This window comes from Anolis sagrei, chromosome 1 (genome assembly GCF_037176765.1).
Source record: "Anolis sagrei isolate rAnoSag1 chromosome 1, rAnoSag1.mat, whole genome shotgun sequence".
In the NCBI taxonomy this organism is placed as follows: domain Eukaryota; kingdom Metazoa; phylum Chordata; class Lepidosauria; order Squamata; family Dactyloidae; genus Anolis; species Anolis sagrei.
In genome coordinates, this window is record NC_090021.1 from 149,807,848 (window position 1) to 149,822,163 (window position 14,316).

Consider the following 14,316-nt stretch of genomic DNA (forward strand, 5'->3'; position numbering starts at 1 on the left):
TCAGATCTAGATATTATGTGATAAGATTCAAATAGGTACCAAAATAGATGTTGAGTAATGGGCCTCTTGACAAATGCTTGACTTTTAGCTGCTGCATCAGATTTGCAGGATTTATTACTATTCTTATGGTTATAAAAATAAGGAAGGAAGCCACAAGGGTATAATAGATAGCTGAGCTGAGGACTGTCAGGTGAGAAATGTGCCCGGGATTTCTGGTATAATATAAATGTTTTGCCTCCTTCCCACATCAATTTTTTTTACTGTCCACTACTGCCACCAAGTTTGGAAAACATTTATATTACTTTTGTATATATGTTAAGAAAACAGAAAGGTGTCAGTCACATGATGAAAAATACTGGAAAAATCTCCCCAAAACAATAAGTGTCTGGTCTGCTAGAAACTGTAACCTTAATTTCCAATCAATGCAAAATCCCCAATAGCAAAAAATATACAGATATTAACCACAAGAGTGCTTGTGTTTGATTTCTGTGGACTTACCGGGATTCCAGGCTGCCCTCTTATTCCTTTTATTCCTTTCGCACCCTAAAATATATATAAAGCAGAGCAGTTAGTGCTTAAATTTTAGGATTAAAGAAAAACCAACTTAAGTTTTTCTTTAATATGTTGCATTCACACTGCTGGACATGTATAATTTAGATGTAAGGTGCTAGCACTGGTGTATCTTTAGACACATCCTTGCAGACCCTAGGGACATATCGGAATTGTGTCCCTAGCAGTCACAGTTTGTTGATATTTTTCTATCGTTTGGAAAGGGAAAATGCGATCAGAATTGAAAGGAGAAAAATATTTCTAAATTTACCTAAGTCCTAAATTTCCCAAATCCTTAGCCACTTGACCAATGCCAAAACTGGGTACTATGGCATGAAAACAGACTCTTTTTTTTGGCATAGAAATGAAATTTTGATGCCTGCAGGAAAAAAGTTCCTGTTCGTTTAAAATGCATATCCATCCCAGCTACAGCTTTATTGCTCCCTTCAGCATGGGAAAACCTGCACTATCATGCTGGCTCCCTAGAGAAAAAATTAACTAAATGATTTTACCATTCCATTTTCAATGTGCAAGTAATGGAAACAAATATTTACTATGACAAAGAGCATGCAGAAATAATGTTTGGCCTTGTTTCTTATTCTTGTGTACTGAATGCTCTGTAGGATGCTCAGTGATATTTCTCATTACCTTGTATTCATTTGAGATTACATCTGTGGATGTCACCAGCTCTCGCGTTGATGGTGGCCCAGGAGGACCAGGGGGCCCAGGATCTCCCTGCCAGACAAACAAAGGGGTAAAGTTCAATGAGTAAAACACAGGCTAAAGCCATATCCATACATTGGGGTCAAACTCTTACGAGTCAAGGGGATACTTTTACATTATATCCACTTTCAAGTCTGAGAACCTGACATGTTCTTACTTCAACATACACGATGGGAAGGTCCAAGAAGGACTGGTATTGCAGTAAGGCAGTGTTTCTTAACCTTCCTAATGCCGCAACCCCTTAATACAGTTCTTCATATTATGTTGACCCCCAACTCATGTTGTAGTGACCCCCAAATTATTTTAATTCCTACTTCATGACTATAATTTTGCTACTGTTATGAATTGTAATGTAAATATCTGATATGTAGGATGTATTTTCATTTACTGGACCAAAACTGACACAAATACCACATACGGCCAAATTTGAATACTGGTGGGGTTGGGGGTGATTGATTTTGTCATTGGGAATGTTGGAGTTGCTGGGATTTATAGTTCACCTAAAATGAAAGAGCCTTCTGAACTCCACCAATGATGGAATTGAATCAAACTTGGCACACATAATTCCCATGACCAAGAGAAAATATTGGGAGGGTTTAGGGGGCATTGACATTGAGTTTGGGAGTTGTAGTTCACTTACATCCAGAGAACACTGTGGATTCAAACAATGCTGCATCTGGATCAAACTTGGCATGGATACTCAATATGCCCAAATGTGAACACTGATAGAGTTTGGAGAAAATAGACCTTGATATTTGGGAGTTGTAGTTGTTGGGATTTATAGTTCATCCACAATGAAATAGCATTCTGAACTGCACCAACGATAGAATTGGACCAAACTTCCCACACAGAACCCCCATGACCAACAATAAATACTATGCTTTCTGATGGTCTTTGGCGACCCCTCTGACACCTCCTCACGACCCCCACAGGGGTCCTGACCCCCAGGTTGAGAAACACTGCAGTAAGGGAAGATGTTTAATTATCTACCACCTTAAATGTATCCAACCTTTCCTTGGCTTGAGAAGATAAGCAGGGTCAGGCCTGGTTTATACTAGATGGCGTTAGGAGTTTCTGAGACATTTGACTAGCCACAGTTTTTCTCCTGATTTATGCAAGGGAAGATCAATTCAATATGTATTTTTCACACACTGTTTCAAATGGCAATTGGTTACATTTCTCTTACCTTGTCCCCTGTATCTCCATAAAAACCAACACCTTTGTTGCCCTGAAAAGATAATTGATCAACATTTAGCATACATTTTCTGACAGAATGTAACAGTCTAGACATTGCTTACTTTTATCTAATACCACAACAGTAAATATACTACAACTGTATTTACTTGAAAAGAAATCTCATCTTTTTGGCTAAATGACCTTGCCATAATGGGGGTACACATTAGATTCACTTTATACAGTAATGTTAGTGCTGAGCCAAAGGAAAAGGGAAAGGTGATTCAGGAGCTGCACCTGGAGCTCCTCTTTGAGAGATATCATTGCTCATTAAATAGGTTTACGTCATAGAGATTAAACCCAAAAATAAGAGAAAGACTTACTTGAGTTCCTGGAGGACCTGGTGGTCCTGGGGGCCCCTAAAGGAGAGAAAAAAACCAGAAGCCATGAACTCTTGAGAGTGCTCCATATAATTATACCTACAATGTCAATTATTTTATACATAGCATATACAATATACATGGAATATGTCATTTGAAATTATTTAGAGAGTCTTACTCTCCTTTAGTTTTTCATATCTGTTTTCATTTTTTCTAAAAGTAATCAGCACTTCTTATGTAAAAAGAGTTGTAACTTGTAACCATGTAGAGTTCCATGTGCACAGACTTTTGGATATTATGATATTCTATGCTTTGGGCCCCAAACTGGAAGAAAGGCAGGATATAAACAAAAAAACAAACAAATAAAAAAATTATAAATAAATACATGTAATGCAATAATTTCCCAAAGCAGATAGAGAATAGAAACAAGTCATTAAAACTGGTATTACAACCTCATTATGATACTTACAGGTGGACCTGGGCTTCCAACTGGACCAAATGGACCTACAGAACCACGGGGACCCTGGGAGCCCTAGATATTGAGAAAAAATATTTTCAAAAAGAAAAAAATCATAATAATTAAAATTATTATTATTATTATTATTATTATTTAATTGCAATCTCCAGTTTACTTACTGGGAAGCCCATCATGCCTCGGTCACCAGGGTCTCCCTAAAGAAAGAAGGAGAAAGGCTCCACTAAATTTAAACCATAAGTACAGTTTTAATATAAGAAACAGTTACTAATAGGTAACATTAAAAGGAATGTATTTATTGGGATACGTTCATTCTTTTAAAGATTTTATGGTTTGTGAGAACTGAAAGTAAAAACAAAATTTAAAGATCATATTAAATCAGAAGACTGGTTTCTTGCTATGAATATTCCTTCTGGTCTGGTGATAAGTTGGCAGTCAAAAGAATCCCCATTTGACTATGTAAACCTACTTTGGGCAAGTCGCAATCTCAGCCTCAGAGGAAAGCAAAGGCAAACCCCCTGTGGATAAATCTTGCAAAGAAAGCGGGATGGCAGGTTCACCATTGGATCACCTTAAGTTGGAAACAACTCTAAGGCACACAATGATAATAACATCTGCACAGAAAGGCAAGGACTGAATGGTTAGCACTGTTCTTTGGTGCATCTCCCAGGTTCACCCATAATTACAAAAAGTCAGAAAAATCTCAAGGTTGCTCACTACCCAAAAAGATGCGGACAAGAACAAAGAAAGAAGGAGATAACAGTGCCAGTAGTGCTTCCCTTCCTCAGGAGGAGAAAGATAGCCCTGGACCAGGTGAGATGAGACAGACTGTTAATTTGCACACACTCTTGCTTTGCCCACTCTGCCAAGCCACAGTTTAAATGCTACTTTCACACTAGGTTAGAATAAGTGTTCACAATAAAACACCAATTGTTTGTTCCCTGTCTTCTGTAAATCTTAGCATCCAAAAGGACAGAACAAATCTGTTTTTAGTGGATGCCAAAAGATTAAGAAGCTGAATTTTATGTGTTTAGGACTAACTGCTACCCTTGCACAAAACTTCTGCTCCATACAAATGGAGTGGCTCACATAGTTGCTTTACAGCCCTCACCTAGCTCAGCTTTAATGTCAAATTATCCTAAGATGACCCTTGCTCTAGTGGAGTGTGCTCTAATCTGAGCTCCTTTGGGGATTTCGTGTATATCTTAGGTCAGGGAAATATATAACCAGAGCTTTGCCAGTCTGCGGTACTTTCCTGCAAATGGGTCTAGGGAAAAAAAACAGAAGAAGAAAGCCTCTAAGTATGTGATATCCAACGTGTCCTTGAAAAAAAAGTCTAGTGGATAACTTTTATGTCTCTTGGATGGGTGGGTAGGGTGTGGACTAGGGAAATCCTGCATCCTGCGGATAAGGGTACTTTGAGGATAAAGGAAATGTTCAATAAGGATGTGGCTGATGTTTGCTTCCACTATATGTTTGGTTTGAAGCAGGCATTTTCTTGCTTGGGGTGGGGGGGGGGGGGGGAAGAGGACGTGGAAGACCTCCTTACTCACAGTCAAGTGTTTATGTCTGCACTATTTGATGACGACTTTCCAGATGGAATATGTTGTTGGCTCATAAGATAAAAACTGCGTGTCAACCACTACCTACATATGGGTAGCCAAAGGAGCCTCGGGTGGTTAGGTGTGCTATTGAGTGCTGCAAGAAGAGATAAGATCTGAGCAACAGAAACCATGTCTCTCCCTGAGCCAGTTGGAAGAGTCTGGAGATCCTTGGACTTCAAGGACAGAAGGAAACTATTGGGATCCCTGTAGCATGTTCCAACCAGTTTGTCCAGATGGTTTTGGTCATCAGTGGATTTGGAAAAACAAAATAAAGAGGAGCAGCTGAATCACTTTTTGACCTCTTTTATTTGTGGGGCATAACTTTTCTCCCTGTTCTTTCCACTAAGATGTCTTCATTAAATGATTCACCAAACAGATGGGCTCACTAGAAGCAGCAAAATGCTGAGATACTCACACGGCAATGTCTTTGCGTGAGAGTGGTATTCAGAGGGGTGAGAAGCAATCGGCCTGTTTCCCCTTTTATCTAGTGTTGTGTCTAAGTAGTCATGAAAATAATCTACACATGAATTTGAAGAGCAGGAACCGAGGCTGAAAATATGTAAACGTATGCCTATTAAAATATTCTTATTTATTTTGAGGGTTTAGATAGGGGTGATAAGGGATGAACGTTGTGAAGTTTACTGAGCTATGACTAAAAAAATTCTAAGACTCGTCAGTTAGTGAATTGAGCACATGCTCCACTATGATTTTAGCTTACAGAATAGGTTTTGCAATCTGTAGTAAGCATTGAATGACCGGTCCCTCTACTGGCTAGATGAGATATTGCCAGGATTAGAAAAATGCCTGTTTTCTGGCACAATACAGTGGACATAACTTGGAGGGAGTCCTTCACTCTGCAGATGTTTGTGAGACATAGCATTAGTCCTTGGGATTTACTCAGTGCTGGAATACTGCGTGATTCTGATGGTTGGCACAACAAAGGAGCCACAGAGGATTTGTGAGGTTGGCAAGGAGCATGGTGGGTGTCTTCATGAAGAGTACTGGGCCCCCATAGAGTTTGGCAAGGTCACTTTGACCCCTGGCTGCAGCTTCCTCCAAGTCACTGGAACCAGAACAATGAAAGCAGATCCACAGTAATCAGCTTCCTGAAGCCTGAGGGCCCATCCACAACAATAACGTTGCTCGAATTTCCTTTAAATTTCCTTGTTTTGTTCTTCTCAGTTTTTGAAGACTTTGTCACAAGCCATGTGAAGAAGCAGGAATAAATAAAATGGAAAAGAAGGAGGTCTAAACCAGGAAGAACTCAAAGGTCAGACTTCTCCTTTTAAAGAAACAGAAAATGTGAAATGAAGAAGACGACACAAGATCAGAAATAAGGAGATAAAGGAAGTTGAGCAGAAGATAAGGAGTTAGCTCAGGTCCCATCTACACATGATGTAAAATCCAGAATGATGCATATTATAAGGTGAGAGGGTGGCAGTTAGAAAACACCCCCCCCCCCATGCATCTGCAATGCACATCCACATGTAAAAAAACAAAACAAAACAAAAACAAGAGGAAGTCTGAAATCAGGAATAGATTGCATTGTGGCTGATCAGTACATGAATGCTGCAGAGCAGAAATTTGGGAGGATAGCACTCATGTAAACAGCTCCACCTCTGGAAAATTCAAATAAAGGAACAGGATAAAGTGATCTCAGAAAGTAAACAAACACCTTTTCCATCTCCCCCTGAGAAGACATTACTTTCTTCTTTTTTGTTTTTGAGTTGAAAGATGAGCTCCATTGCTAAAGCTCAACCAATGGGCTGCTACAGTTCAGTGCATTTCTCCAAACGGGATAAGAAAAAAAAGTCATGCTAGTGGATCAATTTGGCACAAGGGGAGCAGTGGTTCCCCAGGTGTGTATAAAGACTCTCTGGAGTGGAACCAGGTTTCTTAATCCACATTCTGATCCAGATTATGTGGCTTTGTAGAAGCAGCCTCAGAGAGAGAGAGGGAGAAACAGAGGGTGGTAAGAGCATGAGAGAGCACTAGCCTTCCCCCAGGCAAGAAATAAAGGAAACAGAGCAGGAGTTCAGGGCCCATCCAACAGTTGTGTATATGCTTTAATTTCCAACAGATAGGGAAAAACAAAAGCAGTCCCTTGATACAGTTAAGTATTCATTTCAAACATTTTTTGTAAACATAGTTTGTGTCTGTGATTTCTGAATGCACAGATGGTATGAAAGTGGCATGGGAAAAGCCCCTGAAAAATACTTATCCTTGAAGAAAAAGAAGCACATTTCTAAATGAAAGATAAAATCTACACTGATGGACAGTTTATTTGGCTGCGGTGGAGATATATTATCTAAAAAATAAGATGGTCTCTTTTTTCAACACAGTCAGAGTCAGCCTGCAATTAATAATATGATGAAAGAATCAGAATCTTTTACTGTGGAAAATTAACATTAAGATTCCTGCTTGACAATCTTCTCACACAGAATCCTAGAGTTGGAGGAGACAACAAGGGCCATCCAGTCCAACCCCCTGCCATGTAGGAACACACAATCAAAGCACCCCAGAACATTTAAGGCACACTAAATCTTTGCAGAATAATACAGAAATACTTCATTTTTCCATCAGAACTCCCCACCACCCGCCTCGCCATTAATCTCAATTTATAATCACTTTAGTTCATAACTGCTGCACAGATTTACCTGGAATTGTCTAGCTAATTCCGGAGTCAGTACAAAAGGCTCTCCCTTTTGACCTTTGGGTCCTTGGATTCCCTGTGTGGTTAAAGACAAAACAGACAAAACCTTAACTCTTATTTCATACAAACTTTTGCAGCACAAGGATTTTATGAAGCTATTTCAGAAAACTGGTCTGCATAGACATTTAAGAACCACTAAATCTTTTTCCTTCCATGGAAGAAATATACTTTTCAACATGAGCCACAAGCATGGCCACAAGTCTTCCAAACCATGACACAAAGAAAAAGTGGATACTACCATTTTTCAAAAATACTTGTTTAATAAAAAAGGATCAAAACCTATCAACTATGATTAGCTTGTCATGATTTGTGGAAGTATTTCCACTCTTGACTTTCAGGCAGAGGGCAGGAGGGGAAAAGGCCCTGCTTTCATCAAACTTCTGGGAGCTTTCTTTTAGGTTTCCAACATGTAGAAAAAAAGCACTGATAGTATCTGTAGGTACTCCAAGGCAACCAGACTAGACCTTTACTTCTCTGTTTGCATAGTTGTAGGTATGTGTGCTAGGTTTTTGCTTATCTAGATCTCATGACCTTGGAGCTAGGATGGAGGAAGACGATACACACACACACAATACTTTTTAGCACAGCGGGTTAAACCAATAGCTGTAGAAAATCTTGCCAACCGAAACGTTGGAAGTTCAAGCCTGAATTGGGGTGAGCTCCTACCATCAGCCCAGCTTCTGACCATCTAGCAGATCAAAAACAGTACTGTGAGTAAACAGGTACCGGTTTTAGCAGGGAGGAAATAAAAGACACCCATAAGAACATGCTGGCAATTTGATCGGGAGGACGTCTACAGACAACAAAGCTCCTCCACATGGAAAATGGAGCAACAGCACTGTGGATGGACTTAAGCACAGCCTCCAGATGCCAGAGATGGAAAAGATGGGAAAGCCTATATCTCTATATATGTATTGTCTGTCCTTGTTAATTGTATAATGGCATTGAATGTTTGCCATATATGTGTTCTGTAATCTGCCCTGAGTCTCCTCAGGGAGATAGAGTGGAATATAAATAAAGTATATTATTATTATTATTATTATTATTATTATTATTATTTGATTATGGCAGCAGATGCTATAGAACAGTGGTTCTCAACCTGGGGTCCCCAGATGTTTTTGGCCTTCAACTCCCAGAAATCCTAACAGCTGGTAAACTGGCTGGGATTTTTGGGAGTTGTAGGCCGAAACACCTGGGGATCCACAGGTTGAGAACCACTGCTTATAGAACAAAGGGCATGGCAGATGTGCAAGGAAGGTTTCTTTTTGCTCCATATAAATAAAGTCTGCGCATGGTCAAAAATTGGGACTGTGCAAGGTGTGAGGGAGGGATTCATGTTAGTTGAATATTCATGTACCAGAAGATTGACGGTGAGTCAGAGGTATAATGCAAAACAGGACTTCTGGTCAATTATCCCAAAGCTTTGGAGGGACAGACAGTTCTTGCAGGACTTCCGTGTAGGAGTCTAAATGGCAAATTAACACAAATGCTGCACCAAGCTTCCTTCCATATGAGAAAATCTATTTTTCTCCCTGAGAACCCAATCGTGATCCACAAAAGAGGAATAGTAGGATTACATGGACGAAATATTTTATTCCATTTGTCTAGTCGATGTTGGCAACTTACAAAGAAACCTGGCAAACCTCCAGGTCCCTGGCTTCCCTGCTGACCCGGATCCCCTGTGGTCCCATTGCAGCCATCATGGCCTGGTTTCCCTCTTGATCCTGCTTGACCCGGATGGCCCTGTGGAAAAAAATATAAATAAATACAAGCATGTTCATCTGACCATCTGTTTCTGGTTTCTTCTTCCTAGTCTCCATTTAGCCCTTGAACATTCTCATCCCAAGCAAGAACATCATGAGAAAATAAAAAGAGAAAAGGAATTCTTAATTCTATTACTGTACCACAAACTGGATACCCCAGAGAAAATGGGGTAAAGACACAGTAGAAAGGGCAACCTGCACATATTTGCAGTTAACAGTGTGGCGGAGGAAAACAACAAGAGGAAATTTGTGATAGCTTTGGGCTTTTTTTGTTCAAAGAACTACTAAATGTGACACTGCATGCATCCTTTTAAGGCATGAATATAGGCATATACTATTGGCATGTAACCAAAGATCAACAGCCTGGTAGATACTGTGCTTCTCTGCTAGCATTACATGCACTGTGGCAGATGACTCTGGATATACAGCATGTTATATGTGTGCTACATCACATATCTACATTCATTTTGCCTGCCTGGTATTTCACTTAAAATTGAAGCCTGAAAGTTTTACTAGTCATAAACTACCATTTTATTGGGGTGGCATAATGATTGCCAATTATTTTGGTGTGGGAGAACATTTTAAGCATTACAAATACCTTCCAACATCGCCAAAATGGTTTTGTCATCTATACAAAATGAATATCACAAAAATACATCACTGCATAGTACCCTAAAACACTGGAAGAGGAACATATTTAGCAAATCCACCTGAGCAAGTCCAAATATAAGAGAAGGCCACTGTTGTGTGCATGAATATCCTACACAGCAGGCAATTTGGTGTGGTATGTCTCTGCTCTCTAAAACTGGAAATAAATTCTTAAACAAATTGGGGAAGCAATAGCAACACAGGCCAGACACTGTCCCATAATCATAGTGTTGTAGTTCAGCATGATGGTAACGTTACTATTACTGGTAGAAGGGAGAAGAGGTCTGCGCAGGAGTTGGAGGAGGAACAACAGTGAAAATGGATTAGGGAGATAATAATGGCTCCAAGTGATTCTGAGACATTTGAGGGCTTCTCCGATTGTGAAATGGGGGATGGGGAGGAGAGCAGGGGAGTAAAAAGGGCTACTCGCAATCCAGAGTCCGACGAAAAGCTTCAAAGGAAGCGTATTCGGGAAATACTTAGCACTTCTACAGAGGACGAGGACTTCATGGGGTTTGAAAGGAGTGATGAGTCTGGGAGTGATGTGGGAGAGGAGGATGAGCTGGATTGGACCCGTGTTCAGGAGATTAGGGACATTTGTAACCAACCCACCTCCAGTGATGAATTTGAGGGGTTCACAGGGGATTGGCAACCGGGGAACACTTGGCAAGACCTAAGTCTTGACAGACGCTGGCAGAGGTGGAGGGATGGGCGCTCGGGTTCAGCTGTGGGGATGGAGGCAGCTGAGAGCGATGAGGAATGGGTGGGGAGCTCATCATCCTCTAATGAGGAGCTGTAGGATAAAAGTGGGTTTTGATTGTATGGCTCTTTGCAGAAGGCAAAGTGTCTCTTTTGGGATGTGAATCTTTGTTACTGCCAACTCTTGAGCTTGGGTTCTTGGACTACAGATTCCTGTGTTCCTGTGTTTACCTTTCACCATGGCTTGACTCTGGACCGGTTTGACCAACGCTTTTGTCTTTTGGACTTAACCATTGCTAACTTCGTGTTTCGACCTGGCAACGTTTTGAGACTTCGTTTTTTGCTTCTTGTTATTGTGCTTGTGAACTGTGTATATTTTGAAGCAGATTGCTGAACTTTTGAGTTAACCCGGATTAAACAGCTATATAATCCAGGTTATAATTTTTGTTACTGATATCGTTGCGTTTTTGATGCCAACTTTTTTCCTGAACTCTCTGCACTGAATTTAAGTGCTTTAAAGACTTCTTTTTGTTCAATAAAGTTGTGTTTGAACCTTTTTACTCTGTGTTGGGCTTACTACAGCTTCTGGGTCTTGACACATAGAGCTCTCTTAGCAATACTCCTGCTGCCATTTCGACAGCTAAGTTATTTTAGTAAAGGGACGCTAATGATTTATGTTTTTAATGTTTTTATATGGTTTTGATATTATATGCTAAATGTTTTTAATTGTATTTTATATCTGTGGGGGCATTGAATTGTTGCTGACTGTGAACTGCCTTGAGTCGCCTTCGGACTGAGAAAGGCGGTATACAAATATGGTAAATAAATAAATAAGTGAAAAATAGAAGCCCTCATATCCGACTTCTATTGGATTTATACTTCTGTGATCTCTACTGATGTTATATTTTATTTACTGAAGAATAAATGGAAACAAATGAAATGTAAAGAGGAGGATATAAGCTATTATCTTATAGCTGTTTACAGACACATAGGGAGTGGCACTTTTGATATAGTTTCACTCACCTACAGTTCCATTTCTTTGTAGGAAATGATATCTAAATGGCAAAGAGTATATGCTCCCCCCTTTCTGATTTAATTCATTTTCGTGTCTCAGTTGTTACAGCAGCTGCTTCACATTACAAACCAGCAGGCATGAAGGAAGTGCCTTGTAAATATAGCTACATCTTTTATATCTTTAGATATATTCTTCCCACAGAAGATCTTCCCAGTGGGGACTACATGAGCAAAAAACACAGTCCTCATAGTAAATGATGATCTAATGATTACATCTATTTAATGAAGTACAGAATGAAATAACGACTTTGAAAGTCAGCATGGTATAAGGGTTTGAGCACTGATCTACAACCAGGGTTCAAATTCGGGTTCAGTCATGGAAACCCTCTTGGTGTTTCCATGATCGAACCCTCTTGACACTCTCTCAGCCTCACAGCGAGGCAAAGGCAAACCCCCTCTGAACAAATCTTGCCAAGAAAACCCTGCAATAAGTTTGCCTCAGAGTCACCATCAGTCACAAATGACATTAAGGAACACAGCAACAAGCATAGTGACCTGGTTCTTCCATATACCTAAATTCCTAATGTTCAAAACTACACCACAGTGTAGTTTTGAACACCACAGTGTAGTTTTGAACAGAAAACCATGGAAAAACTGCCTTTAGTTTATTATGTGTGGTCTGCATTGATATTTATTTCATGGCATAACTGGAACCAACTGAACATGTTTTTCAGGGCATATATGCCACGTGTATGTCTAAGTTGCACAGTTATAAGTCTGTGGAGCTCCTTCCCAATAGAGCAGTGGTTCTCAACCTGTGGGTCCCCTGATGTTTTGGCTTTCAACTCTCATAAATCCTAACAGCTGGTAAACTAGCTGGGATTTCTGTGAGTTGTAGGCCAAAACACCTGGGGACACACAGGTTGAGAACCACTGGATTAGAGATTCATCAGACTGCCTTTTTGTTTGCCTGCAGCAGCAAGCAGCCAACAGGACTGGATATGTATAGTGACTGAAATGATCAGTAGTTGTATATGTTTAGACATTTTAAAGACATTTTATTGTTTTCACTTTTTATCTTTTAAAGGTTTGTTTTGTATTCTAAAGTGTTTTTAACTTACATCACTATAGACCTTTTGTATACTTTAAGGGGGTATTTCTTCTTGTTTACATGATACTGATGACAATATTGGCACTATCAGCCAAAAGTAAGGGTATAAGAGAAGGTTAATTTTTCACAGCCTAAATTATTTATAGGAAGGAGTTTATACACGAAGTTCTGATTTCAGTATATGAAATTAGAAGGCTACTTACAGGAACACCATCTGCACCAGAAAACCCAGTGACCCCTCTTTGTCCCTAGGATGAGAAAGAAATATGATAAAAATGACAATCCATTTAAGTTTATTTTTTACTGCTAAGTATGGACCTACTGGACTATTTCTTTTTTGTAATTACCACTTCTCCTTTGGGTCCAGTTATTCCTGGATGGCCTCTTTCACCTTTGTCTCCTTTGTGACCTGGGAGACCTGGGATACCTTCCACACCAGGTGGCCCCGGATGTCCCAGCTGTCCAAGCAATCCTGGCTGGCCCTGAGAATGACAACAAAGACAAAACCTTAGGACCTACTCCTACAGTAGCAACATTTTATTTCAACAGTTTAAAAAGGAGAAATCTGAATGAAGAAGGAAACCTGTCATTTTTGTTACAGGGCTCCAGTGAGCAGCAAACACACACAAAACTAATAAACAAGGAATATAACAAAACCTTTAATATCTTCACACTAACACTATCATATTCACTTAAACGCTCAGCCATAGTTTTGTGATAGTTTGTCTAGCCATCTAAAAATGTTATTATTATTTCACAGCATATAAGTACAATGATTATGTGAATTTTCTAGATCCAGAGGGCTCTGTGGAACACTTTTAGAGTTGACATCTGAAGTTAGTGCCTAAGAGCTTTGAGAGATCACAGCTTTTGCACAACCTACTTCCAGAAATACTGCACTGAAGGTTCTCTGAAGTCTTAGAATTATAGAATCATAGAATCCTAGAGTTGGAAGAGACCTCATGGGTCATCCAGTCCAACCCCCTGCCAAGAAGCAGGAATATTGCATTCAAATCACCCCTGACAGATGGCCATCCAGCCTCTGTTCACATGACTTATGATCTGCCCACATGTTGTTTGGGACCCAAGGATTTTTGCCACACTCACCAGAGTGGGAAGAATTCAGTTCATCCTGAAGCAATGCACATACATGCACATGTGGATATGTGGGGCTGCATGATACCATAAAGAACAAGTTTCCTATATCTTTCATGCAAAAAGACATCATGACATCTATGGAAGCAAAATTACAGGAGCTTTGGGCTCTATTTTTACCTGCAACTGTAAACTTAATACATCTTTAAAAGATGAAATGGGCTATCCTCAGAACTACTCTACTTATTAAGGCCTTAAGGCTTGAGGGTGCAGTCAGGATCACTGCCTGGGTTTAGGAAGCAACACATTCAAAGGGAGAAGGTTAGAGCAGATTTGATGTGAGCAGAACTTCAACAGAAAGTTTCCCTG

At 39.9% G+C, this 14,316-nt stretch overlaps 1 protein-coding gene across 1 annotated transcript in view; it reads right to left on the bottom strand.

Moving 5' to 3' along the window:
• Nucleotides 1-14,316, bottom strand: part of COL4A2 (collagen type IV alpha 2 chain) — a 142,590-nt gene that overhangs the window by 53,732 nt on the left and 74,542 nt on the right. Inside the window, exons 5-14 of the mRNA XM_060784984.2 lie at nucleotides 13,200-13,334; nucleotides 13,056-13,100; nucleotides 9,244-9,360; nucleotides 7,562-7,633; nucleotides 3,462-3,497; nucleotides 3,295-3,357; nucleotides 2,829-2,864; nucleotides 2,459-2,500; nucleotides 1,198-1,284; nucleotides 499-543 (exon numbers count right to left, since the gene is read on the bottom strand). Of these exons, the coding sequence (XP_060640967.2) occupies nucleotides 499-543; nucleotides 1,198-1,284; nucleotides 2,459-2,500; nucleotides 2,829-2,864; nucleotides 3,295-3,357; nucleotides 3,462-3,497; nucleotides 7,562-7,633; nucleotides 9,244-9,360; nucleotides 13,056-13,100; nucleotides 13,200-13,334 (678 nt within the window). The remainder of the gene's footprint in view (nucleotides 1-498; nucleotides 544-1,197; nucleotides 1,285-2,458; nucleotides 2,501-2,828; nucleotides 2,865-3,294; nucleotides 3,358-3,461; nucleotides 3,498-7,561; nucleotides 7,634-9,243; nucleotides 9,361-13,055; nucleotides 13,101-13,199; nucleotides 13,335-14,316) is intronic.